Genomic DNA, 26,796 nt, shown 5'->3' on the forward strand with positions numbered 1-26,796 from the left:
ATTGCAATCCAAAAGTAAACTTTCATGATGAACATCAATATAATAATAATAATACAAGAATCTTTATTGTCACATGTAGGCTTACATTAACACTGCAATGAAGTTACTGTGAAAATGCCCCAGTCGCCACACTCCGGCACCTGTTCGGGTACTTAGAGGGAGAATTCAGAATGTCCAATTCACCTAACAGCCCATCTTTTGGGACTTCTGCGGGGAAACCGGAGCACCCGGAGGAATCCCGTGCAGACTCCACACAGACAGTGACGGGAATTGAACTTGGGACCCTGGCACTGTGGAGCAACAGTGCTAACCATTGTGCTACCGTGCTGCCCTGGTGTGACCCATTGGGTTGATGCGCAAAGGCTGGGATGGTGGTTGAAGGACAGTTTAGTTGGGCGTTTGGACAACCAGTTGGTATTTGTGGTGGGAGCAGGCTGGAGGATTTCAGTCGTGTTGCTTTTCTTGTGAGTCACCACCAGCTGAATCTTTACACTATTAGCACATCCCTGGAAGCAATGTAACAACTTATCTGACAATGGCTGCCCCATTTGTATTTTTCTCCTCATCAATGTTTTCTTCATCCAAAGATGAGTGATAAACATTACATTGTGCAGGGCTCAGCACAAGACGATTATTCTGAACATCTCCACTGTGTGCCTCTTGTCATGTCCAGGCATTTGAATCTCACTTTTAACATTCCAATTCTTGCTCGGTAATATGCCTGGTGATCATGTGGCTAGACTATGGGGCTATCTACCACACCTCATTGGTGAAGTTCTCACGTGCATCATGAGCCAAGTTTGAAAGGGGCATTTCTGTCTCCTAAGAGCCAACTTCCAGGAGCAAAAGCATTAAATGAGTTGAGGTACTGCAGTATGAATGCAGCATGACATCTCCTCAGGATACTGCTGCACGCCTGCATGAACCTCTCCTTACAGATGTACAGCAGCTACGCATTGATGAAAGAATATCCTTTGTAGTTTATAAACACTCCTGATGGTTGTGGTAGTGCTTGGATCAGCAAGTGTATGCAATCATTGTCTCTCTGTAATCGAGGGAACCTAACTAGAGAGGCGAATCCATCTTCTGCCCACTCATTCTAGCTATTGTTGTCACAGGGAACGTTCAGCCTGGAACAAAACAGAGGAAAACTCATTAAAAAAAGCTCATCTGATGAAGGAGCTGCACGAAAGCTAGTGATTTGAAACAAACCTGTTGGACTTTAACCTGGTGATGTAAGACTTCTTACTGAAAAACATTAAAGGCTGAGGTGACTTTAACAGTGACTTGTAGCACCTGTATTCCAGCAACAGCAAGAAGCAAATCTTCTTCTAGGAGGCTGTAAATGTCTGCCACCATCTTGTGTGACAACCTCAGCCTGCGCAAATATTGCTCGTTGAAGAGGTCAAGGAAGCTGAGCCTTGGTCTGTGCACCCTGCATATAGCTAGTGCCTTCAGAGGCTTTGGTCACTCTCTTGTGCACCTGCTGCCTGAGATGGTCATTGTCCTCCTCCGCTGATGTGCTATCAAACGTATGCAACACACTTCATCCTAGTTAGTTTGAAACGTTCCAAAGTTTTGAAAAATAACACAAGGGCTCTCTGCCAAACATTTGTCAGTGGGGCCAAAGAGAAAATGCCGGAAAATCTCAGCAGGTCTGGCAGTGGCTAATCATCTGAAGTTGTTGACTTCGATGTTGAGACCGGAAGGCTGTAGCATGCCTAACTGGAAGATGAGGTGTTGTTTCTCAAGTTTGCTTTGAGCTTCAGTGGAACATTGCGGCAGGCCAAGGACAGACACGTGGGCATTTTGAACACAAGACTGCTCCCATGCCCACATGTCTGGCCTTGGCCTGCTGCAATGTTCCAGTGAAGCTCAACGCAAACTGGAGGAACAATATCTCTTCTTGCGGCTCGACATGCTATAGCCTTCCAGTCTCAACATCGAATTCAACAACTTCAGATGATTAGCTCTACCTCACCTCGACCCATTTGTTTTCATCCCATTTCATTTTAACTGTCTTTTACCATTTATTTCTTTCTTGTCTTTCTTTATATATATTTAACCTGCCCCCCATCTTTTCTACCTTTCCTTACCATTTCTCCCCTTTTCTTCCCCCCTTCCCCTCCCCCACATCTACATCTGTCACAGTTTACCCTCTGATGTTAGATTCTCTGCTGTTTGGCCTTTCACACCTTTTGTTCTCTCTGCCATTAGCACTCTTTCTGTGGCTATTAGCATCCGTTTCCCTGGGTTTCTGTGGCTATGACACATCTTTCATTCTCACTCCACAGTATAAATATTTCCCACTTTCTCTGTCTTATAACTTTGACAAAGGGTCATCTGGACTCGAAACGTTAGCTCTTTTCTCTCCCTACAGATGCTGCCAGACCTGCTGAGATTTTCCAGCATTTTCTCTTTGGTTTCAGATTCCCGCATCCGCAGTAATTTGCTTTTATTTTTCAGTGGGAATTGATCTGTGATAAGTTATCTTTTCAATCAGAACTTAAAATACCCACAGACATTACTACTCAATCTCACCTGCCTTTCCCTGGGGAGATTCAGGGACCACGGGATACCCATGCTGGTGATGTTAAACTTAAAGGTCAATGAAATTCAATGTGAAAAGACCTAATTAATGTCTCACAAGGGTGTTAATTGCTGCGATAACTACCCGCCTGCCTGCATTAATTAAGGTCCTGACTGCAATGAGTAGGTTACTCACAGCATCCAGACAGCCTGTGTTAAACCTGAAAGTAGGCATGTTGGAGCTGGATTGCAGCCGTAATCAGAAAGCTAGTTATTTTAACTATCCACCCTGCACAATCCATTGATTTGAGAGAGTTAAAATTGCCCCTTTATGTCTCAAATGTAGTCTCTATTCTAGAAGTACTCTTTCATTCTTTCTATTTTACTGAATGATTTTAGCTGTTTTGAATCGGATCCTAAATTAATGTGATTAATCCTCCATTTCTTTTATAAGATTAGAAAAACTTATTAGTTAGAACTAGCTTCCTGGATCAGGCTCTGCCACTTTCCTGTGTTTTTATAATATCATGAGACTTCAGTGGTCAGTAATGGTGTCCTTGATCTCCACTCTGTAAACTCCATTAGCCCAATACATGTGGTAAACTGTAAACTCAGTTTATGGAAGCTACCAAAAGTCTCTATTTTCCAATTCCTTCTTGTGGTTATTAATAGTGCAAGCAACTGATTGAAGCTGCCTGTAGTCTCTGTCCACTGATTGCACTGTTAACAGCACGGAAAGTGAAGATTCCAGGATGCTTGAATCACTTGTCTGGAAGTAAAACCTGTAATTTATTCTGAGGCAAACTCAATAATAGGGTAAATATATCATTGTTAACATTTTTGTCTTACAATAGAACTGCAGTATTGCCCAAAACACTTGGTGCCTGTTATAAGTGGCATCTTTGAAACTGATTTTCGTGTAAATGGCAAATAGTAACACCATTTTCTTGATTTTGGCAGCCGCCTATGTTAAGCGTGAATGGTCTGGAGAGTAATTCCATATTTATACAGATTAGAAATCAAGAGTAGCAAAATAGATCATTTTGCTGATACTGCAATATTTCCACAGCACAGTGAGACATTGGCAGAAACGTTTGTTTTTGTTCTGGCTACATTAATGATTTCAATCAAAGTAAGTTACTTCAAAATATTTGGTAATTATTGTGATAAAAATGTTAATATTCTTTTTGACTTGCTGCAAGAAAATAAAGGCTATTTATCAAATGAACACATCACCATCCTATCATCCCATTCCTGAGTTCCTTCTCATTAAGTGCCTTTACAAACAAGTACACAATCCTTAATTGGTTATTAAAATAAAACTGTGAAATTTGCTGCTTAAAATTTAAGACGCAGTGGTAAACATAATATTGTTTCACTCCAATGAAAGATCTAAAGACCCTCCAATGAATGACTAGCTAATCTGTTTTGATAGTATTGTTTGAAAAATGTAAAGTTAGCCATTTACACTGGAGATCTGCCTGATCTTCAAGTAGTAGCATGGGATTCTTAACGTTCACCTGACCTAGCGAATTAGGAAAATTGGACTTCTATTTAACACATGAAGGAAACCTTTCAAATTAAAAATTAAAGATGATAAAATAGTTGCAATGTGTTTTCCTAAAGAATAATGGCATCTTACAGTGCTTATATTATGTAATTCATGAAATACATTTCTAAAAATGCAGCCATTAAAATAAACAGAAATATATGTTAATACTTAGAATGTCAATGTAATATTCTATGAACACATTGGAGATTGACTCTAACTAAGTAAGCTTTGTACACAGATGTTTGTGTGAGCACATATCAAATATGTAAGCTTGAGTAATCTGTTGTGCCATTTTATCATTCATGTGTTGATAATTGCAAAGTACATTTCCAAGCTGATTCCTCAGTTACCCAATGGACCAGCAAGAACACAATTTTATAACAACAAAACCAATGTTATGAAATTTAAAGCCAGTCATCAAATTTGCCCAGGTCTTTCACACAGTGCATGTTATTGCTGGTCATCTCAAGTGAGAAGAATTCAAGCTTGAATTAAAAGCCCAAGAATATTGAGTCATATTACATGCTGAAAGCAGTCCATATTCCTCCAGATATTATCAAATCAATTGTTAAAAGTCTGGAATTTGCTTCTTTTAATTTACTGTACAGTTCTGGGGTTTCAAAAGTGAGGTAACTGCTGCCAAATGAAATTTCACTAAATGTAATTGGTGTGCTGTCAGATTGCACGTCCATAATATTTGTCAGAAATCCAGTCATTTCAAAGTTTAGTGAAACAGAAATTCACATTTAAAAAAAAAAATGAACCAGAACCAGTAATTAAAAAGATCCTTTGTATAACTAAAGTAAAATATTTATATATGATATAATGTTCCATTATTACCCTTTGACTGCCTACATTTTTACAGCTGAAGAAAGATCAACTGAATTGCTAGATCAATGCCAAGTTGAATGAATTTATTCTAATGTTAACTTGTTAAAGGTTTAAGGGCAAGCAATTGGGCACTATTAATGCTCCAAGAGTTCTGAAATACCTTTGCGACACTTGCACATATTGGTAGGGGGATCACCTCAGACACCATGACAGGAATTTAATGGAGGTGATGGGGTTCTCGGCCACTGGCTGAAGAACTGGCGAGAGACCCATGTTGCCTCCTTTAGGGAAAGCCTTCCGAATTACTAGCCAGTTAAGTACTTAACAGGTCGGAAGATCAGAACTCAGGGCTAGAAGTCTCAACTGCTGAGAGCTGCTGACCAATCAGAGTTCACCAACTCTTTTGCCCAGAAGCCCCACTGGTGAGCCACTTGCTGTTTCCGGAAAGACATGCACCAGAGGACTGGAGTTGCGGAGCTTCCAAGGCAAATGATTGCAGGAGGGGATTTATGGGGTGTTAGTCATGGGGTGGACTGTGTACGGGGGCATGTGTCGGCAGAAGGGCAGGTGTGTGGTTCTCAGTGGACCTCCATCCTTCCTGATGCTGGGAGTCTTGAGTGAGTTTGAACAAGGGACCCTACCTGGGGCAACACAAGAAACCTGCATAGGTTTGCATGTAGTATTCCCTGCATGGCAACAGTACTGCCTGTCACTAAGTTAAGAAATGAAGCAGGAAGTGTTCTTTAATTAGGCATTATTTGCCCCTTAAGGGCCAAAGTTGGCAATGGGATGGGAAGGCCAATCGCAGGCCTTCCTGCCATGTACTTAATCGGAGTGGAGCTGGGAAGATGGTGGGATCTCTACCTGTCACACTCCCACCTGATTAATTGTCCATCCTTACCTTCAAACACACCATAGAGGTGAGCATAAGATACTGCCCCACATTGATGAGCAAGCACACACACAGTGAAGGCCCATTGGGAGTAAGCAGAGCAGAAAGATCATAATGCCAGTGTGTAATGCTGATGTGAGAAATGCCATTTTGGAGCTCATTGATCGAGCTAACCTCGCACAGCTGAACGTTTCTTCAGCAGCAAGAGGACTCCTGACCGGCATCATTTAAAGGAATCATCAACTAATTACAGGTTAGTAGCTGATTATTTTCTTTGGCAAGTGTTTCATATTTTCTACATTTGTTCCAAGCCACAAAAGTCTATGGGTAGCTTTGTGACAGGTCGTAATAGACTTTTTGTTGACAATAAAGCTTCTTCATAAATCAGTTGCTTTCAAACATGGAAGTAAGCATTTCCCTTTAAATATAGCACGACTTGGAGAATCAACAGAGGCCATGTCAAACGGGACAAACTGCTGGAAAAAGTGGGAGGAGAAGGGGTTTCAGTAGAAGGCTATATCTGCCCGAAGTATCCAGTGAGCAATTCACCTACCTAAATATCAGCTTGACACCATCCAGTATACAGCATTTCATCCACCCCTTTAAACATTCAATCCCTCCACCACTAGCACACCAGATCTGCGGTGTGAGCTTTCTACTATCTACCGAGACTTTTTCAACAATATCATCCTAACCTGCAATCTGTACCACCTAGATGGACAAGGGCAACCGATGCAACGTAACATCACCACCACCAGGCTTTCCCCCAAACCACACACATTCATAAATTATAAATATATCACTATTCCTTCATCATCACTTAACTAAAATCCTGGAGTGCCCTAACTAATTGTCTTCAACGCACAGAGTACAGGAGTTCATGAAGGTGACTCAAGACAAATAGGCAATAAATGTTGACCTTACCAGCAAGACCACATTCAATGAATGAATAAAAACAATGTATGAGATATCTGCCCTATTTACATCCCTAATTATATCTTTAGCCAGGACACTGCTTCCAGCAAGATTTGAGTGGAGCCCATCCTAACAGAATAGTTCTCTCTCTCCTGAGTGCTTGTACCAGTGCCCTGTGAATTGAAACCTCTTCTCCCCACACAACCTTTTGAGCCACATGTTGAATTCTCTAATCTGCTTGACCCTATACTAAGTGGCATGTGGTAACGATCCAGACATGATCAAATTTGAGGTTCTGCATTCTTAATTTGGACCATAACTCCCACATCATTTCTAGTTCTACCCATGCCATTGGGTCCTGCATGGACCGTGACAAAGGACCCATCCCCTTTCCACTCCAAGTTCAGCTCCAACCATGAGGAGATGTTCTTAAGCCTGGCCCCAGATAGAAAACTATGGGCGCGATTCTCCCAGAGAGGGAGAAATCGTAAGGCTGGCGTCAAATCCGGGCGGGTTTGACGCCAGCCTCCCCCTCCCCGACCGGGAACCGATTCTGGTCCCCGGTCGGGGCTAGCATGCCGCTGCCGTAAACTCCGGCATCGCGGGCTTAACGAATTTCGTTAAGCCCGCTTGCCAGAGTTTGCGCCGGCTGACGCGTCATCGCGCATTTGCGCGAAACCCGCGCATGCGCGGGCCGGGATGCCCCTCAGCCGCCCCGCGAAGTGATACAGCGGGGCGGCGGAAGGACAAAGAGTGCGCGGGTATCGGACCAGCTGCCCGTGATCGGTGCCCACCGATCGCGGGCCCATGGCACCCTTGGCACGGCCGTGGTACTGCCGTGCCAATCGGTGCCATGGTTTTAAAAATCGGCACTTTACGGCCGTTTTTACAAACGGCCAGACCAGGTGTGTTTGCCGTTCGTAAAAACAGCCGTAAAGGGCTTGGAACTCGGCCCATCAGCCAGCTGAGAATCGCTGCTGGCCGTAAAAAAAACGGCGGCAGCGATTCGTATCGGGAGTTGGGCGTGGCGGGGGGGGGGGGGGAGAATAGCGGGAGGGCGTCAGACTAGCGTGGCCGTAAAATTTTACAAACCCCGCTATTCTCCGCACCATCGTGAGTGCGGAGAATTGCGCCCTATGGAACTCCCAGCTGCGACTTGCAACTATTCCCCTGATGATACTGTCTCCTGCCACTAAATTCCTTTTTGTTCCCCCTACTTGAATGGCCTGCTGCACCATGGTGCCATGGTCAGTTTGCTCATCTTCTCTACATTGCCTCTCTTCATGCACACAGGTAACAAGCATCATAGAACATAGAACATAGAGAAATACAGCACAGAACAGGCCTTTCGGCCTACAATGTTGTGCCGAACTTTTGTCCTAGATTAATCATAGATCATAGAATTTTGGACACTAAGGACAATTTATTATGGCCAATCCACCCAACCTGCACATCTTTGGACTGTGGGAGGAAACCGGAGCACCCGGAGGAAACCCATGCACACACGGGGAGGATGTGCAGACTCCACACAGACAGTGACCCAAGCCGAAATCGAACCTGGGACCCTGGAGCTGTGAAGCAATTCTGCTATCCACAATGCTACCGTGCTGCCCTTAAGAACAAATTAATCTACAATCCATTATTCTACCATAATCCATGTACCTATCCAATAGCCGCTTGAAGGTCCCTAACGTTTCCGACTCAACTACTTCCACAGGCAGTGCATTCCATGCCCCCACTACTCTCTGGGTAAAGAACCTACCTCTGACATCCCCTCTATATCTTCCACCATTCACCTTAAATTTATGTCCCCTTGTAATGGTTTGTTCCACCTGGGGAAAAAGTCTCTGACTGTCTACTCTATCTATTCCCCTGATCATCTTATAAACCTCTATCAAGTCACCCCTCATCCTTCTCCGTTCTAATGAGCAACGGCATAGCACCCTCAACCTTTCCTCGTAAGACCTACTCTCCATTCCAGGCAACATCCTGGTAAATCTCCTTTGCACCATTTCCAAAGCTTCCACATCCTTCCTAAAATGAGGCGACCAGAACTGCACACAGTACTCCAAATGTGGCCTTACCAAGGTTTTGTACAGCTGCATCATCACCTCACGGCTCTTAAATTCAATCCCTCTGCTAATGAACGCTAGCACACCATAGGCCTTCTTCACAGCTCTATCCACTTGAGTGGCAACTTTCAAAGATCTATGAACATAGACCCCAAGATCTCTCTGCTCCTCTACATTGCCAAGAACCCTACCGTTAACCCTGTATTCTGCATTCATATTTGTCCTTCCAAAATGGACAACCTCACACTTGTCAGGGTTGAACTCCATCTGCCACTTCTCAGCCCAGCTCTGCATCCTATCTATGTCTCTTTGCAGCCGACAACAGCCCTCCTCACTATCCACAACTCCACCAATCTTCGTATCATCTGCAAATTTACTGACCCACCCTTCAACTCCCTCATCCAAGTCATTAATGAAAATCACAAACAGCAGAGGACCCAAAACTGATCCCTGCGGTACGCCACTGGTAACTGGGCTCCAGGCTGAATATTTGCCATCCACCACCACTCTCTGACTTCTATCGGTTAGCCAGTTCGTTATCCAACTGGCCAAATTTCCCACTATCCCATGCCTCCTTACTTTCTGCATAAGCCTACCATGGGGAACCTTATCAAATGCCTTACTAAAATCCATGTACACTACATCCACTGCTTTACGTTCTCCACATGCTTTGTAACCTCCTCAAAGAAGTCAATAAGACTTGTAAGGCAAGACCTACCCCTCACAAATCCGTGCTGACTATCCCTAATCAAGCAGTGTCTTTCCAGATGCTCAGAAATCCTATCCCTCAGTACCCTTTCCATTACTTTGCCTACCACCGAAGTAAGACTAACTGGCCTGTAATTCCCAGGGTTATCCCTATTCCCTTTTTTGAACAGGGGCATGACATTCGCCAATCTCCAATCCCCTGGTACCACCCCTGTTGACATTGAGGATGAAAAGATCATTGCCAACGGCTCTGCAATTTCATTTCTTGCTTCTCATAGAATCCTTGGATATATCCCGTCAGGCCCAGGGGACTTGTCTATCCTCAAGTTTTTCAAAACGCCCAACACATCTTCCTTCCTAACAAGTATCTCCTGGAGCTTACCAGTCTGTTTCACACTGTCCTCTCCAACAATATGGCCCTTCTCGTTTGTAAATACTGAAGAAAAGTACTCGCTCAAGACCTCTCCTATCTATTCAGACTCAATACATAATCTCCCGCTACAGTCCTTGATCGGACCTACCCTCGCTCTAGTCATTCTCATATTTCTCACATATGTGTAAAAGGCCTTGGGGTTTTCCTTGATCCTACCCGCCAAAGATTTTTCATGCCCTCTCTTAGCTCTCCTAATCCCTTTCTTCAGTTACCTCCTGGCTATCTTGTATCCCTCAAACGCCCTGTCTGAACCTTGTTTCCTCAGCTTTACATAAGTCTCCTTCTTCCTCTTAACAAGACATTCAACCTCTCTTGTCAACCATGGTTCCCTCACTCGACCATCACTTCCCTGCCTGACAGGCACATACATATCAAAGACACGCAGTACCTGTTCCTTGAACAAGCTCCACATTTCACTTGTGTCCTTCCCTGACAGCCTATGTTCCCAACTTATGCACTTCAATTCTTGTCTGACAGCATTGTATTTACCCTTCCCCAAATTGTAAACCTTGCCCTGTTACACGCACCTATCCCTCTCCATCACTAAAGTGAAAGGCACAGAATTGTGGTCACTACATCCAAAATGCTCCCCCACTAACAAATCTATCACCTGCCCTGGTTCATTACCAAGTACCAAATCCAATATGGCCTCCCCTCTGATCGGACAATCTACATACTGTGTTAGAAAAGCTTCCTGGACACACTGCACAAACACCACCCCATCCAAACTATTTGATCTAAAGAGTTTCCACTCAATGCTTGGGAAGTTGAAGTCACCCATGACTACTACCCTGTGACTTCTGCACCTTTCCAAAACCTGTTTCCCAATCTGTTCCTCCACATCTCTGCTGCTATTGGGGGGCCTATAGAAAACTCCCAACAAGGTGACTGCTCCTTTCCTATTTCTGACTTCAACCCATACTACCTCAGTAGGCAGATCCTCCTCGAACTGCCTTTCTGCAGCTGTTATACTATCTCTAATTAACAATGCCACCCCCCACCTCTCTTACCATCCTCCCTAATCTTGTTGAAACATCTATAACCAGGGACCTCCAACAACCATTTCTGCCCCTCTTCTATCCAAGTTTCCATGATGGCCACCACATCGTAGTCCCAAGTACCGATCCATGCCTTAAGTTCACCCACCTTATTCCTGATGCTTCTTGCGTTGAAGTATACACACTTCAACCCATCTCCTTGCCTGCAAGAACTCTCCTTTGTCAGTGTTACCTTACCCACTGCATCACTACACCCTTTGGCATCCTGAATGTTGGCTTCCTTAATGGCTGGACTACAGATCCGGTTCCCATTCCCCTGCCAAATTAGTTTAAACCCTCCCGAAGAGTACTAGAAAAACTCCCTCCCAGGATATTGCTGCCCCTCTGGTTCAGATGCAACCCGTCCTGCTTGTACAAGTCCCACCTTCTCCAGAATGCGCTCCAATTATCCAAATACCTGAAGCCCTCCCTCCTACACCATTCCTGCAGCCACGTGTTCAACTGCACTCTCTCCCTATTCCTAGCCTCGCTATCACGTGGCACCGGCAACAAACCAGAGATGACAACTCTGTCTGTCCTGGACTTTAACTTCCAGCCTAACTCCCTAAACTTGTTTATTACCTCCACACCCCTTTTCCTACCTACGTCGTTGGTACCAATGTGCACCAAGACTTCTGGCTGCTCACCTTCCCCCTTCAGGATCCTGAAGACACGATCCGAGACATCCCTGGCCCTGGCACCCGGGAGGCAACATACCTTTCGGGAGTCTCGCTCTCGACCACAGAATCTCCTATCTATTCCCCTAACCATTGAATCTCCTATTATTATTGCTTTTCTATGCTCCCCCCTTCCCTTCTGAGCCCCAGAGCCAGACTCAGTGCCAGAGACCTGGCCGCTGGGGCCTTCCCCCGGTAGGTCATCCCCCCAACAGCATCCAAAACGGTATACTTGTTTTAAAGGGGAACGGCCACGAGGGATACCTGCCTGTTAGTTTTCTTTCCCCTGACTGTAGCCCAGCTGCTCTTGTCCAGTACCTTGGGTGTGGCTACCTCCCTGTAACTCTTCTCGATAACCCCCTCTGCCTCCCAGATGATCCGAGGTTCATCCAGCTCCAGCTCCAGTTCCCTAACACGGTCTCTGAGGAGCTAGAGTTGGGTGCACTTCCCACAGGTATAGTCAGCGGGGACACCGGTGGTATCCCTCACCACCCACATCCTACAGGAGGAGCATGCAACTGCCCTAGCCTCTATCCCCTCTTACTTTACAGAATTAGCTACCCCGTAGAGGCGTAGACCAACTGGACCTCCGCCCTCCGACTCTGCTTCCAGTCAGCTGCACTCTCTGTAAACTCCTGGCTCCCTTCTCGCTCTTTGCGGAAATGAAATGAAAGGAGCACCTTACTCCCTCCTCACCTAACTCCCTCAGTCACCAAACTCTCACTGTAGCACTCAAATGCACCAAGTTCAGCACTCCAGTGCAAACGTCCTGGGCGGGATTCTCCCTTTGGGGGACTAAGTCCCCACGCCCGCCGGTAGACGGGCGAGAATCACTCCAGACTTTTTCCTCGAAAGTCCCGGTTGATTCCCCGTACTCCATGGGGCTAGCAGGCCTCCAGCGTGCATCCCGCAGCTTTGGCTGTCGGCGGGGCCCTGCCTGCTGGACAGACCGCGCGGCCGCAAATGGGTCAGCGCATGTGCGCAGCAGCCCACCGCGGCACGGAGCCACACAGCGGGCCCGCTTGGAGGACGATAGGTCGCTCCCAGATCATGATAGCTCGTCGTCGAGGCCCCTCCGATGTCCGATCCCCACGCCGCCCCCCCCCCCCCCCCCCCCCCCCCCCATAACGCCCACATAGAACATAGAACATAGAACAGTACAGCACAGAACAGGCCCTTCGGCCCTCGATGTTGTGCCGAGCAATGATCACCCTACTCAAGTCAACGTATCCACCCTATACCCGTAACCCAACAACTCCCCCCTTAACCTTACTATTAGGACACTACGGGCAATTTATCATGGCCAATCCACCTAACCCGCACATCTTTGGACTGTGAGAGGAAACCGGAGCACCCGGAGGAAACCCACGCACACACGGGGAGAACGTGCAGACTCCGCACAAACAGTGACCCAGCCGGGAATCAAACCTGGGACCCTGGAGCTGTGAAGCATTTATGCTAACCACCATGCTACCGTGCTGCCACATCAGCTGTGACTCCAAGTTCCCGCCGGGTGGAACCACATGAGAACCACGCCGGCGGGACTTGGCGGGCACTTGGCCCGCCGAGCGCGGATAATCACCGGGGGGGGCGGGGTTTTTTTCCGATTGGGGCCGCGTCAATCGCGCACGCATGTGAATGGCGGCGATTCTCCGGTCGCTGGAAAATCTCGTTCCTGCGTAGAGGCCTATTTTCTGAAGTGACTCAAGACAAATAGACAATAACTGTTGACCTTACCAACAAGGGGAGGGGGTAATTATCCGTCCCCGCACCGAGCGTGATTTCGGTGCGGATGGTCGAAGAATCCCACCCTCTGTACCTGCTGATAAAAGTGAAGGGCTGGGTCTCCTCCACCACTGCATGCTGGATCCCCATATTTGTCTAATTTGCAGTCAAAGTCTCCTGTCCTTGACCATCGATCATCGCTAAAGTTCTACCTAACCTAAAGGTTGTGACTGCTTCTTCGAACACTGCCCCAGTAACTCTCCCCATCCCTGATGCTGGCAATGCTGAGAATTAGACCATCAGCTCAGCAACTCTGAGCCAAATTTGTTCAACCTGCAGACACCAACTGCAGATTTATTTTTCAGAACTGTAGTGCATTTTGCAGATTCCCACATGTTGCAGTTGTGGTATATCACCATCCCTGTCTTGCTGTCCAATCTTATTTATTTCATTAGTCTATTAGTCATTAATTTAGTTAGCGATGTAATAGGAGGTTACAGTCTCCCAGTTTACAGACAAAAGAAGAACACTCACCAATGACTGGAGGTTGGAAAAAGGTATAAAAAGTAAATTCTTCCGCTTCTGCACCATATTCCCCCTGAACCATGTTCCTGACTTAGCTCCCGGCTCACAGACACTCTTCTGTTCCTGGAAACACTGGCCGGATTCTCCAAGCCTGCGCCGGGTCGGAGAATCGCCGTTGACGCCAAAAATTCCCGCCACGCCACTCCGATGCCAGGATGCGATTCTCCGGCGACTAGAGAATTGGCGCCAGTCGCGCACGTGCAGTCAGCGCGGCGCCGGTCGGGGACTGTTGAAAGAGGCCTCCGCGGTGATTCTCCACGATCGTCCGGCAGAGTTCCCGCCGAGTTCCGCCGCCGTGGTTCACATATGGTAACACCTGGCGGGAGCTCAGACCCACGGCCACGGTGGCCGTCCTGGTGGGGAGGCGGGGTCATCAGACTCTGGGAGGGGCTTCCACGGAAGCCAGGTCCGCGATCGGGGGCTACTGATCTGCGGATGCGCACGATCTGGGGGGGTCTACCTTCTTCCGCGTGGGCCCGCTGTGTCGCTACAACATGTTGCGCAGCGCCGGCACGGAAATGGCCGCCACACGCATGCGCGGACCCGCGGTTGGCTGCCTCGTGCATGCATGGATCCGCGCCGGCAGTGCAGGGCTGCATATCGGCGTCAGAGCTGTGTGGAGCACTCTGGTGCCATGCTGGCCCCTGTGGGCCACTGAATCGCTGGGCTAAGAGTCCCATTGACGCCGGCATGAAACACTCCGGTGTTCACGCCGGCTTCAACACTTCGCCGGGATTTTGGAGAATCCCAGCCACTGTATTTCACACATCATGTCACTTATACCACATGTCAAGTCTGTCCTAGAATCATAGAATCAAATATCAGAACTAAAAGGGATTCCAGTCCCTCAATGTTGAACTGCAGTGTGACCATAGGTAGCACATCATGCCTGTCAGTGCTTGTTATCCTGTCAATAGTCATAATGCTTTTATTCTGTGGCAATCCAGTATGACATCTGCATTTGAGCCATGACAGAAAACCAAAGGGTGGCTACTGAGTGACAAGGGCTACCCTTTAACAAAATGACTGATAACTCCAGGGAAAAGTCCACATACATGAGGGGTTGTTAATGTAGATGACAGGGGTCTCGTCCAGCCAGCGAGAACGCCACATTGTATCTTTTAGGGATGTCCCACTGTATTAAGTGCCACTCAGGCACTTAACTGGGCAGCAGCAGGTCTTTCTCGGGATCAAGGGCCTCGGGCCAAGAACTTGCAGCAAATTAGCTCTCCTACCCGAGGCCTAGTGTCATTGCTGAATCACAGCCTTTCGGTGAGAAATGGGGGTAGGGGATTCGCGGGTTGGGGATCATGGGGGAAGTGGTGTGGGTGGTCAGCAGCAAGCTTAAGGGGGTGGCTCTCAGCTAGACCCTCATTCAGAATATCAGGTCCTTTTTTCAGCACTGAATGCCTTTGAATGAAGGACGCCATTCAGAGTCGCTGGGTCTAAATCCTGGAACTCCAATCCTAACAGCAGTGTGGGTATACCTACACATCATAGACTGCAGCGGTTCAAGAAGGCTGCAAACTGCCACCTTCCCATGGGCAATTAGGGATGGGCAATAAATGCTGGGCTAGCCAGCGAAACTCATATCCCGTAATTGATTGAAATAAACATCAGGTTGGTGATCTTTCATCAGAACTGGGAAAAGTAAAAGATGTAATAGTTTCAAGCAAGTGAAAATGGGGATGGGGAGGCAAAGGACAAAAAGGAAAGTCAGTGATCATGTTGAAGATAAGTAAGGTTGAATGACCAAAGGATTGATAATGCAGGGCCAAAAAAAGCTGTTATGGGACAAGTAAAGAAACAAAAGAGGTGCCTAGAGGAAGTGTGAATAACAGAATGATGAACAACTGCCATTGGAAAGGCAAAACAAGAGATAAACAAATTAAAACCAAAACCTGCAAAAAATAATCAAAATTGAGGTAAAGGTTATAGTCTGGAATTGTTGGACTCTATGTTGAGTTGGATGGGTGTAAAATACCGAATTGAAAGACGCGATACCGGTCCTCAAGTCTACATTGGTCTGAAATAAAAACAGAAAATGCTGGAAATACTCAGCACCTTCACACATACTGCCTGACCTGCTGACTATTTCCTGCATTTTCTGTTCTTATTTTAGATTTCCAGCATCATCAATCAGTACATTGCTTTTGTAGCAGTCTGTGCAGGTTGGCTGACAGGAAAGAGCAAGTATATTGATAGAATGGCAGGGCTGGATGGAAGGATGCTAGAGAGAGGACAACAGGTTCATGCTTCATGGAGCCATTGGTGCCCCCACTCGGCGATGTTATTCAGCATTGTTACTCATCTGTTGGAGGACAGATTGCGAGACTGATGTGACATCATGCAAGTATCTCTGCACACTGTGATCCACAGCCAAGCTGACAGGATTCTGAGCTCCCACTACAGCACTCAGTTGTTAGGTGGCTGTTGCTTGTGCTATGCAAGAATATAGAAAGTAGAATCTGTGACATTAGCCATTATACATTGCATCATGGTTGGGTCCATAAGTGCGTCAAGGAGTTGACCACCACTTCCACACTGGATAAGATGGGCTCCAAGATCCGAAGAATCCTCTCTGTCAAGTTGATGCTGGAATGTTCCTTGACATTGATCGCAGGCTTTCTGGCAGGTCTGACGATGCCCCAAGCATTTTGTTGTGAACAGCTGTCAGTGTTCTTCTATCGGCAATCCTGTGCAGTGGAACCTGTATATGATCTCACCCTCACTGTGCTAATCCTGACCTCTGCCCTAGTTTCAACCCATTCATGCCCAGTGTTTTACCACATGAAGATCTCGTCTCTCAATTTTTCTCTGATGCCAGTTTCTGAGCTGATGGTGTGTGTGAAGTCAAGTAACAGTATTTTATCTTCACTATCGTTGCCTTTTTCTGTTCTCCTGCTGCCTGGCAAAGGTCCTCATCTCGCGGAACTGAAAGAAAGAAGGCACAAAAGTGAGGTTGTTATGGGGGGAGCTGGGGGGGGAGGGGGGGGGGAGGCGGGGTGAAGTAAGAGGTGTATGCTTCCACCATCTGCAATTTGGAAAACAGAAGAGATAGTGAGATGAGAGAAATTGAGGTGTGAGAAAGAGAACTAGCTACGAGGATACCATCACCTTCAATAGTCTCTGCCCCACCACTGGTCAAGGCCTGAAGCAATGGTCAGCCCAGACTCCTCCTGGGGCTGGTTTAGCCTGAGCTAAATCGCTGGCTTTTAAAGCAGACCAAGCTGGCCAGCAGCACGGTTTGATTTCCGTACCAGCCTCCCCGGACAGGCGCCGGAATGTGGCGACTAGGGGCTTTTCACAGTAACTTCATTGAAGCCTACTCATGACAATAAGCGATTTTCATTTCATTTTCCATGGGGTTAGGACATGCAGTCATGCAAGACCCCTCTGGTTAATTTCTCTGGCCTTCAATTTGCATCAGCTTTTGGTGCATGAGACAGGAAATCATGTCAATGATTGCCATGTAATACGTTTGGCTGATGTGGCTGTCATTGGCGAATAGTCGGTAGTGTCTGCAAAGTGAGAGATGTAAGGCTCTCAGCAGTGCTCAGCGTGTGAAGATAATATGGAGCAGATGACTTCGGTAGGGGTCATGATTGATAATGATTGTTGTGTATTGAGGGGGTTGTGGTGATTTTTACATTGTCTGAGGCTAGTGGTGCAGTTGGTAGGAAATGGGATTTGAAGATGCATTCATGACTTTGATTTACCGTGATATGAGATTATTAAATTTCTTGCAACACTGCATCCAGGTTCTTTGGGCTTGACCCCCACCATTTACATCTACGGCTATCTGCTCCTTTTGAGCTCCCTGTACCCCTGAAAGGATAAGACCTCTCTCATACCTTTCACCTCCTCTGCCAAGATCTCCAATGCAACATCCAAAGACCTCGTCGTCCACGTTATCCCACATTCAGACTCCCTTTCTGCACGACTGCCAGTACCTGCTCCAACCACCATGCAACTACCCTTTGAGAGGTGCGGGTGTGCTTTAAGAATTGCAGGCTGCTTTAAGTGGTACCAGCAAGTTACGTTTTAGCCTCCCTGCTGATGTGTGTAGCCAGTGAACAGCGCCGTTAGCATTAGCTGCACACAGTAAACATTCAAATGAGCATGCAGCGCGCAGTTGGTGTGCTCCTGCATTATATTTAACCGACATGGTTAATCACACATCCCAATTCTAGCACCTGTTATGGGGTCTATCCAATTTAATTCCCTTTATTTTATTGGTTTACGTCAATAATGTTTTTACTATATCACATATCATAAAGCTAAGCACATTCACATCCATAATATTTCATTTGGCTTTCCAAAATCATGGTACTTAATTGTCAGTGATTTTTCACACAAGATTCTCATATTTCCTCTCATCATATGGCAATGTAATTTTTTTGCAATAAAAATAAATATACGCTCAGTGTCCAGTGAGCTAATTGTTTCCTGTAATCCTTTGTTGTCTTCTATATATTTTAAAGATAAATACATGAAAATTGCCGAATGTTGCAAACTTTGAAGGGGAAGCATGAAAATAGATATGAATGCTCATTCTAGTTTTTTATTATTCAGAAATATGCAAAATGTATTTTTGAAAGAGTTAACTTATTTTCAATAAGAACAGAAAATACTGGAAATACACAAAAGTAGTTAAAATACAGGGGATGTTCTGATTATAATAACTCTTCATCAGATCTTTATTTCTGGCATAGGTTGATAGCCCACATCTTTACTGATGTGTATTTCCAGCATTTCTGTTTCAGATCCAGAATTTGGTTTTTTTCAGCTTATTTGCAAGTAGGCTTATTTGAATGCAAAATAAAATGAGAATTGGTGTGCCAAAACAGAGACTGGCTCTGAAATAGAAAAAAAGGAAATGTTTCCTGGCCTAGTGTAGCATTGCTATTAAATAAAATGATTTGCTTGGCTAGCCACATTTTAAATTGACACCCCATTTTCCAAGTAGCAGATGCAGCCTTTATCCACTTTTACTTCTCACTGCTTCCCAAAGGCTTTCTGTGCTTTGCATAGTAATTAGCTCCTTTTATTATCTATGATGTGCCGTTCCTGGCTGTTTCCTCAGCTGTCACAGTGTTCCCTTCATCTGCTGATGTTCAAATCTCTTTATAAAATTGGTGGTAAGGGACTGTGATGGTTGTTCTGATCTACTGTGTAACTGAGAAATAACGGTGATGGGCAAGAAATCAAAGGACTAAAGGGAATCATGCCCACCATTTTTGGAATGAAGACAAAACTTGTCAGCACTTCCTTGATGGTACAGTTGAAGAGTGAGGTGAGGCTGTTAATCCGTTTTTTCAATTAGCATATTTTTGTGAGCATTTAATTGATGTAATTTTCAAAAATAAACAAAACGATTTGAAGGGGCATTTGTTGAACTAAATTGTATAGATTCTGTGTCAAACAAGATTTCAATACATTCCTCTGCTATAAAAAAGAAATTTGACCACAACCCATCTGAACTTAATTCTTAGGATTAAGCAGCACATTTTGAATTCTTGGCAAGGCAACATTTAATGAAACTTGAATTAGGTCATTTTTTGACGTGTACCTTCTGGATATAACTTACAATACAGTTCATTACCTGTTAAATAGAGGTACAGTTGTCTGATGTTGTCACAGAATCAGTAACAGTGTAAATTTCTGTATTTGCTCTCATTGCTAAATATAACTTGAAGGCAAATTGAAGCAGTAACTGTATCCTGATTGAAAAATGTAAATGACAGGTATCCCAGTAACAGCAGTAATATGTTGAACTCCATGCGTTAGGTGCTGTGTTCAAAATTCTAATCCCGAAAGTAATTAAAATTTGGCCACCATCTGTGGATAGGCTTTGTAACTTCTTGGCTGGCATGAGGCTTGGTGGACAGCTTCCAAATCAGAAAACAGAAAAAAAAAATCACAGATTTATCCGACTGCACAAAATTTTAACTTATCTTTGATGCTAATCATGGCAAAATTTTTGTCATCTTTACAACTTGAGGTAGAAATTTGCAGCTGAAAATACTAATTGTGAAATTTAATGAGGGCAAGTTGCAATAAAAGTTTCCATTTAATATTGGACATTGGAGACCTCCCCAAAATTTCACCAATTTACTAATCAAGCAATAAATTGGAACATGTGGGACTCTATCTTACATAGCTCTGCAGTCTTTGTTTTGCTCTTTCTCTTGGTATCTTGCCTCTTCTGGATATTTCCTTCTCTTCCTGTTCCTCTGTCGAACGCTTTGTTTTTGCCTTTTCCTAATATCCTTTGTTTCTCCATTTTCTTTCCTTTTGGGTGGGAAGTTTTGGATGGAAGGTTACACGTGGCATGCTACAATGCCATATGGTGGGAAACTAAGCCACGAGTGACGGCAAACTGCGTATGTGCTGGGATGTGCAAATGGTGCCCTCAATAATTCTCTCCCTTCTACTCTCCTCTTCCCATCAAGGAAGTTTTACCCCAACCTTTCACTGCTTTTGTAAAACCTACCCTTCACCTCCCCATTATCTCTTCCCCTTCCGATCACCCCCTCACTTCAATGCTGCCCTTACCCCACCTCTTCCTCCTTGAGCTACCTAGTCAACCTCTGTATCCTCCACTTCCCCTTCCTGCACTGTTCCACATTTCACTTGTAATCTTCCATTGATTCTTCCATTCCCACTCTCCTAGTCCCAAAAAGACTCGCTAAGAGATCCCACAACCTCAACCAGTTGCTTATTCATCCTCTCCCTTCCTCAATGAGCCTTTGAATGTTTTAAAATCTCATTGTTTTGTTCTTAAAAAAAACATCAAAATTAGAATGTGGATAATGCCCCTGAATTTGGGATTTTTTTTCTGTGCTTCTTTGAATAGCCTTTCACTCATCAAATCCTGTGAATTGTGCTTAATGCTGTTTCAACTGAGTCTCCACCTTGTAATGATAAAGTACCATTTCTGATCAGCTCCTGGGCTTTGTGCCAGTGCTGCTGAGCTCATCATAATTTATGGAAATCATCAAAATGGCATCAAAGTGCTTATATAATCATGATTAGTATCCTGATTTCACCAAGGCTAATGTGCGGATACTGGTGGGAAGACTTTATTTTGTTACCTAGATAAGCTTTAAATGTGTTTGCTGGAGTTACAAGTAAGCATTCGAGCAGAGTTGTTTAATCTGTGTCTGGCCAGAATTGACCCTATAGCATTAAGTACTTAAACCACCAGGAATTCTTTCAACCTTGTCAAAGTTCTGAATTGCTATGGATTCCCAATTGCATTCATTGTTGGCTTTTTTTATGAAAGAGCAGAAATAAAAATGCAGCATGGAGGAAAGGAGAATGAGGGAGCACTTAAAGATAGTGGGCTGGGTTCTCTATCGGTGGGATCCTCCATTTTGCCAGCAGCGCAGTCACGCCCATGGATTTCCCAACAGCAAGGGGGTGCCCACAATGGGAAACCCCATTGGCCAGCTGCCAAGACAGAGAATCCCGCTGCCGGAGGAGGCGCATCGCACCAGAAAACGGATGCGGTGGACAGAGAATCCTACCCAGTGTTTTCTTAAGGTTGAACTAGATAGATTTTTGATTAAAAGCGGGTGGAAGATTATCAGGAGTTGGCAAGAATGTGGGGTTGGAGTTACAATCAGATGAGTCATGGCCTTATTGAATGGCGGAGCAGGCTTGAGGGGCTGAGTGGCCTACTGCACCTAATTTGTATGTTCGTATGTGCTTCTACAAGATATATTCACAATAACTTGTGCAGATATTGGGTACAATGTTCCCAAAGTTGCACAGAGTGTTGAGTCAGGTGAGAAAGCTGTGTGAAACTCCCAATACCCCTCATGGGCATGAGTACCCCCCTCCGCCCCAACGAACATTGCCAAACCCCTCATGGACATGGTCCCACCCCCTCAGGAGATCGGAGCCCCCTCATGGACATCGGGATCCGTGGCAGATAAGGGGAAAGACCCCCCCCAACCCTTCCCACACAGAAATGGACCCCCCACACCCTTCCCATGGATAGGGGGAACCTCCCCCACATGCAGAATGAGAACCCCCCCCCCAATGAGGAGGGTAACGCTCCCTGGTAGTGCCCCCTGGCAGTGTCAACTGCCCCTGCCAGAGCCTCCAGGGGGCACTGCCATTGTGCCATAGGGCAATGCCCAGGCATATCCCTCAAACCCGGGGCTACAGGCACCTTCATCACAATTATTTTTGGTTTTTGAAAATCGTGAGTGATTCGTGCAAGCGTGACATCATGGGGCCAGGGAGACGCGGGGGAAAGAAACATCATGGGCGAATGTTACGATGTCAAACCCTGTAATTATGTGATAATTTATTAAAATGTATGGAAATCAGCTTCACATTCTTTCTGGGCATAAACCTGATTACGTCACTGGCGAGGGGCAGAAAAATCTCAATCTGAGAACTCGCTGGCGCAAATCCTGTTTTTGGCTTCTCGCGAGATTTAGCGTCCCATTTGAGCCTGTGGCTAGCATAGCCGCTAGATCACGCCCATTGTGTTGATTTTAGTGATGTTTTCTGAAAGTAGCACACTTTACCAAATGACTTATTTTTAGTAGGCATGACATTTTGTTTTTTTATGTTATCGATTAAGGATGGCACTGTACCGCAGTGGTTAGCACTGCTGTCTCATGGCATCAAGGACCTGGGTTCGATCCCAGCCCTGGGTCACTGTCCGTGTGGAGTTTGCACATTCTCCTCATGTCTGCGTGAGTCTCATCCCCAGATCCCAAAGATGAGCAGGTTAGGTGGATTGGCCATGCTAAATTGCCTCTAATTGGGAAAAAAAAAGAATTGGGCACTTTAAATGCATTTAAAAACCAGATGTTATCAAGTAAATATCATATGCCATTGAATGTTTTTGTTGTATATTTCTGCTCCAGGTATGCCAATACACTGATATCAAAATTCTCATCATTCTGTACAAATCATCCCAGTGTCTCATCCCTCCATATCTCTGTAACCTCCTCCAACCATACAACTTAAGCCCAGCTATCTTCAGCTGCTTCATCAATGACCTTCCATTATAAAGTCAGAAGTGGGGATGTTCGCTGATGATTGTACAATTTTGAGCACCATTCGCAAGTCTTCACATTCTGAAGCAGTACGTGTCCAAATTCAGCAAGAACTGGACAAAAACGGTCTTGGACTGACAAGTGGCAAGTAACATTTGTGCCACACAAGTTCTAGGCAATAACTATCTCCAACAAGGTAAAGTGTGACCATCACTCCTTGACACTCAATGGTACTACCATTACTGGATTTCCCCACAATCAACATCCCAGGGGTTGCAAGAGCAGGTCAGAGGCAAAAGATCCATGACAAATAACTCATCTCCTCACTCCTCAAAGCCTGGTCATAATGGAAAAGGCACAAAACTTGCCTGGATGAGTAAAGCTCCAACAACACTCAAGAATCTGGATACCATCCAGGACAAAGCAGCCCACTTGATTTGCATCCCTTCCGCAGACATTTCCTCCCTCCACCACTGATGCACAGTACAGCAGTGTATACCATCTACAATATGCATTGCAGGAACTCATGGGAAGGCGGTGGTTTAGTGGTATTGTCACTGGACTAGTAATCCAGAGACCCAGGATAATGCTCTGGGGTTCCAGGTTTGAATCCCACCATGGCAGATGGTAATATTTGAATTCAATAAAAATCTGGAATTCAAAGCCTAATGATGACTGTGAAACCATTTCCAATTGTTGTAAACTAATGTCCTTCAGGGAAGGATATCTGCCGTCCTTACATGTTCTGGCCTACATGTGACTCCAGACCCACACAGCGATGCAATTGACTCTGAAAAGTCCCCCGCTGGCCTAGCTAGCCAGTCAATTCAAGGGCAATTAGGGATGGATAACAAATACTGGCCCAGCCAGCAATGCCCACATCGCAAGAACAAATTTAATAAGACTCACCAAGGTTCCTGAGACAGCAGCTTCTAAACACACAACCACTGCCATCTAGAAGTACCAGAGTAGCAGATACATGGGAACACAACCTCCTAGAAGTTCCCCTCCGAGTTACTCACCATCTTGACTTGGAAATATATCACCGTTCCTTCACTGTCACTGGGTCAAGATCCTGGAACTCCCTCCCTAATAGTGTTGTGGATGTACCTACACCATATTGAGTGCAGTGGCTCAAGAAGGTAGCTCACCACCTGCTGAAGGGCAATTAGGGATGGACAATGAATGCTGGCGGAGCCAGTGAAGCCCACATCCTTTGAACGAATAAAATAAACCCTTCAGATCTCTAAGCAGCTCTAATTCTGGCCTTCTCTGTATCTCTGATTTTTAATCACCTAAAGAAACATTAGCAGCTATGCCTTCCGCTATAATATTCCCTGCTCTGTATGTCTCTACTCCTCTCTCCTCCTTTAGGTTGCCTCTTTAACCTAGACTTTGGCGATCTGTCCTAATATCTGTTTAATTAGCCTAGCACTGTGGCCTTGGAAGCCATAACTCTATTTTATGTAGTTCAGGCAATTAGTTACCTGAATGTTGTGGCTTCCACCTCTCAAAGGCAGGATGTCCCACCTCCAAAAGCTGTCAGCCAATTAAATGGTCGACAGGTCTTCAGTCCTCCCAGCGTCACCAGGAGCTGCAGCAATTGCTAGGGCTGTAGCAACCCCAGGTCCAATGATCCCTGAGCAGGCCCGGAATGCAAGTAAGTGGAGTTGGGGATTGCTGGGCCCAATGAGACATGCCCTGCTTAAGTGGGGCCGGGGCTATGTGGGGGCTGGGGGGTGGTGGGGTGCTGTCAATCGCGAGTATCAGGTTGACAGGGCCTTCCCACAGGGATGGCCTGTGTCGGTGTACAGGTCACCCTTTCAAGAGGGATCTCATCCACCAAGCTCCAGGGAGGCCACTGACTTTTATTGCGCTGCCTCTCCAGGTGGTGTCGAAAATTCTATTAAAAGACGGTGGAATTTATTTTCATAACAGATAAATGGTTGAAGTTAGCTTTCCAGGGCCAAAGAGGTTGTTCATCAATAGTTATAACTAACCACGTCATTAAAAACTCAGATACATCTCATTAGCTTGGTGCAACTTATTTAGGGATTTAAAAAATATTAATAAATTATAAAAGGGAATGCAGAATTCAACAGCACACACTATAGAAAGTATATAATGACCGACAGAAATTTTTGGGTTTCCACGTTTTACTGGCATTGTATGGGACTTCAGTCGTTGCTGTCAGTTTCAAAGCCATAATGATGGTGAACACTGACAGTTTTACCCTGGTTTTTACTGCAAAATTCAGGCCATTATAATGAGCACAGCCTGAGGATGTTGTTATGCCAAGACCTGCTCATCCATCATCTCTATCCTCACTGATATACAATGCCCAATGTCTACTATTTAAAAATTCTCGTTGTTATTTTAAATTGCATCATGATATTACACATTTTACTCTCTCCAGCTCTGCATCTCTAGTTTCCCCATTCCCAAATTCTTCATTTTTTCAAATTCATGTTATCCTTTGTGAAAGGCATTATGCACTTTTGGTGAATGTATTGGAATGGCCACATTCCATTTGCTTGATATTTGTTAGAATTTGATCAGGCATTTCTGGACCTATTTTGAATACTTGCAATATTCACTCATAATTTTAATCAACAATATCGGCACTGAGTAATTAATTAAACATGAAAATCCTCAATGAATAAAAAAGTTAAATGGATCACTGCAATTGCACATACAAAGACATGCATGCCAGGATAATTTTGATTGAAAAAATACTGTTTAATTATTCTTCAGCACAACACAATCTACAAATTCAAGGGACTGAGGTAAGCTACACACCGAGTATTAGAATTTGAATTCCTTTTCAAAACTTCTTTTCAAGATGACACAGTAGTGTTTTGTGCCATCTTGAAGACTATTAAAAATCTTAAGCATATTCTCTTATGTCAACCTAGTTGTAGTGTGCTAACCTAAGGTGCAACTTTTAGTGATTGATAACATCTGTAATGCGAGATCCTTCTGTTCTTCTACCCTTACTTGTTTCAAGTAATAAGTGACCTCCATTTTCTTCCTACCAAAATGTGCTCCTCATATTTATATGTGTTCAATTCTATTTGCCAATTATTTGTCCATTCTCCAAGTCAATTAATACCCCTCATTTTTTGTAGTCCTCCTCCACATTGACTGTTCATCCTCCAATTTTGTGTCATCCACTAGTTTAGAAATTGTGTTTTTGATTCCAAAATCCAAATTATTACAATAAATTTTGAACAGCCATGGTCCCAGCACTAATCTTTGTGGAGCACTACTTCTCACCTTCTCCACTCTGAATTACTACCCTTTATTCCCATCTATGCTCTGTCTTGAAGGCAGCTAGTAATTAATTCTGTCACTTCTCCACTGACTCTACATTCTCTGACATTAGGTATTAGTCTATAATCAAAAGTCTTTTAAAAATCCAGATTAATCACATCTATTGCATTATAATTGTCAACTCTCTCTGTTACCTCCTCAAAAAATTCCATAAACTTGGTCAAGCAAGGTTTTGATATCCATGCTGACTATTCTTTATTAAATTTCTAATCTCATGGTGTTCTTTTCCCTCCTTTAATAAGGATTCCATAATTTTTCCCGTCACTGATGTTAAAATGGCTGGTCGATAATTCCCAGGAAAGGTTATGCCCCTTCTTAAATATAGAAATTACATTACTTTCCTGTCACCTGCAATTTCAACTAACCATCTTGCTCTCATGCCGACATGGACAATGTGTCCAAGTTTGCAGATGACACTAAGATGAGTGGTAAAGCGAAAAGTGCAGAGGATACTGGAAGTCTGCAGAGGGATTTGGATAGGTTA

The 26,796-nt window shown here is 44.8% G+C and overlaps 1 protein-coding gene across 3 annotated transcripts in view; it reads left to right on the forward strand.

Moving 5' to 3' along the window:
• The window catches only part of aff3 (AF4/FMR2 family, member 3), a 409,202-nt gene that overhangs the window by 94,053 nt on the left and 288,353 nt on the right, over nt 1–26,796 (forward strand). For 2 of the 3 annotated variants that reach the window (XM_038818556.1, XM_038818557.1), the window contains exon 1: nt 19,088–19,252. The exons of the other annotated variant lie outside the window; for it this stretch is intronic. In XM_038818556.1, the coding sequence (XP_038674484.1) occupies nt 19,184–19,252 (69 nt within the window). In that variant the 5' untranslated portion in view covers nt 19,088–19,183. Of the gene's footprint in view, nt 1–19,087; nt 19,253–26,796 lie in introns of those variants that run through there. 3 annotated transcript variants of the gene reach the window in all.

Source organism: Scyliorhinus canicula, chromosome 14, assembly GCF_902713615.1.
Source record: "Scyliorhinus canicula chromosome 14, sScyCan1.1, whole genome shotgun sequence".
Classification (NCBI taxonomy): Eukaryota; Metazoa; Chordata; class Chondrichthyes; order Carcharhiniformes; family Scyliorhinidae; genus Scyliorhinus; species Scyliorhinus canicula.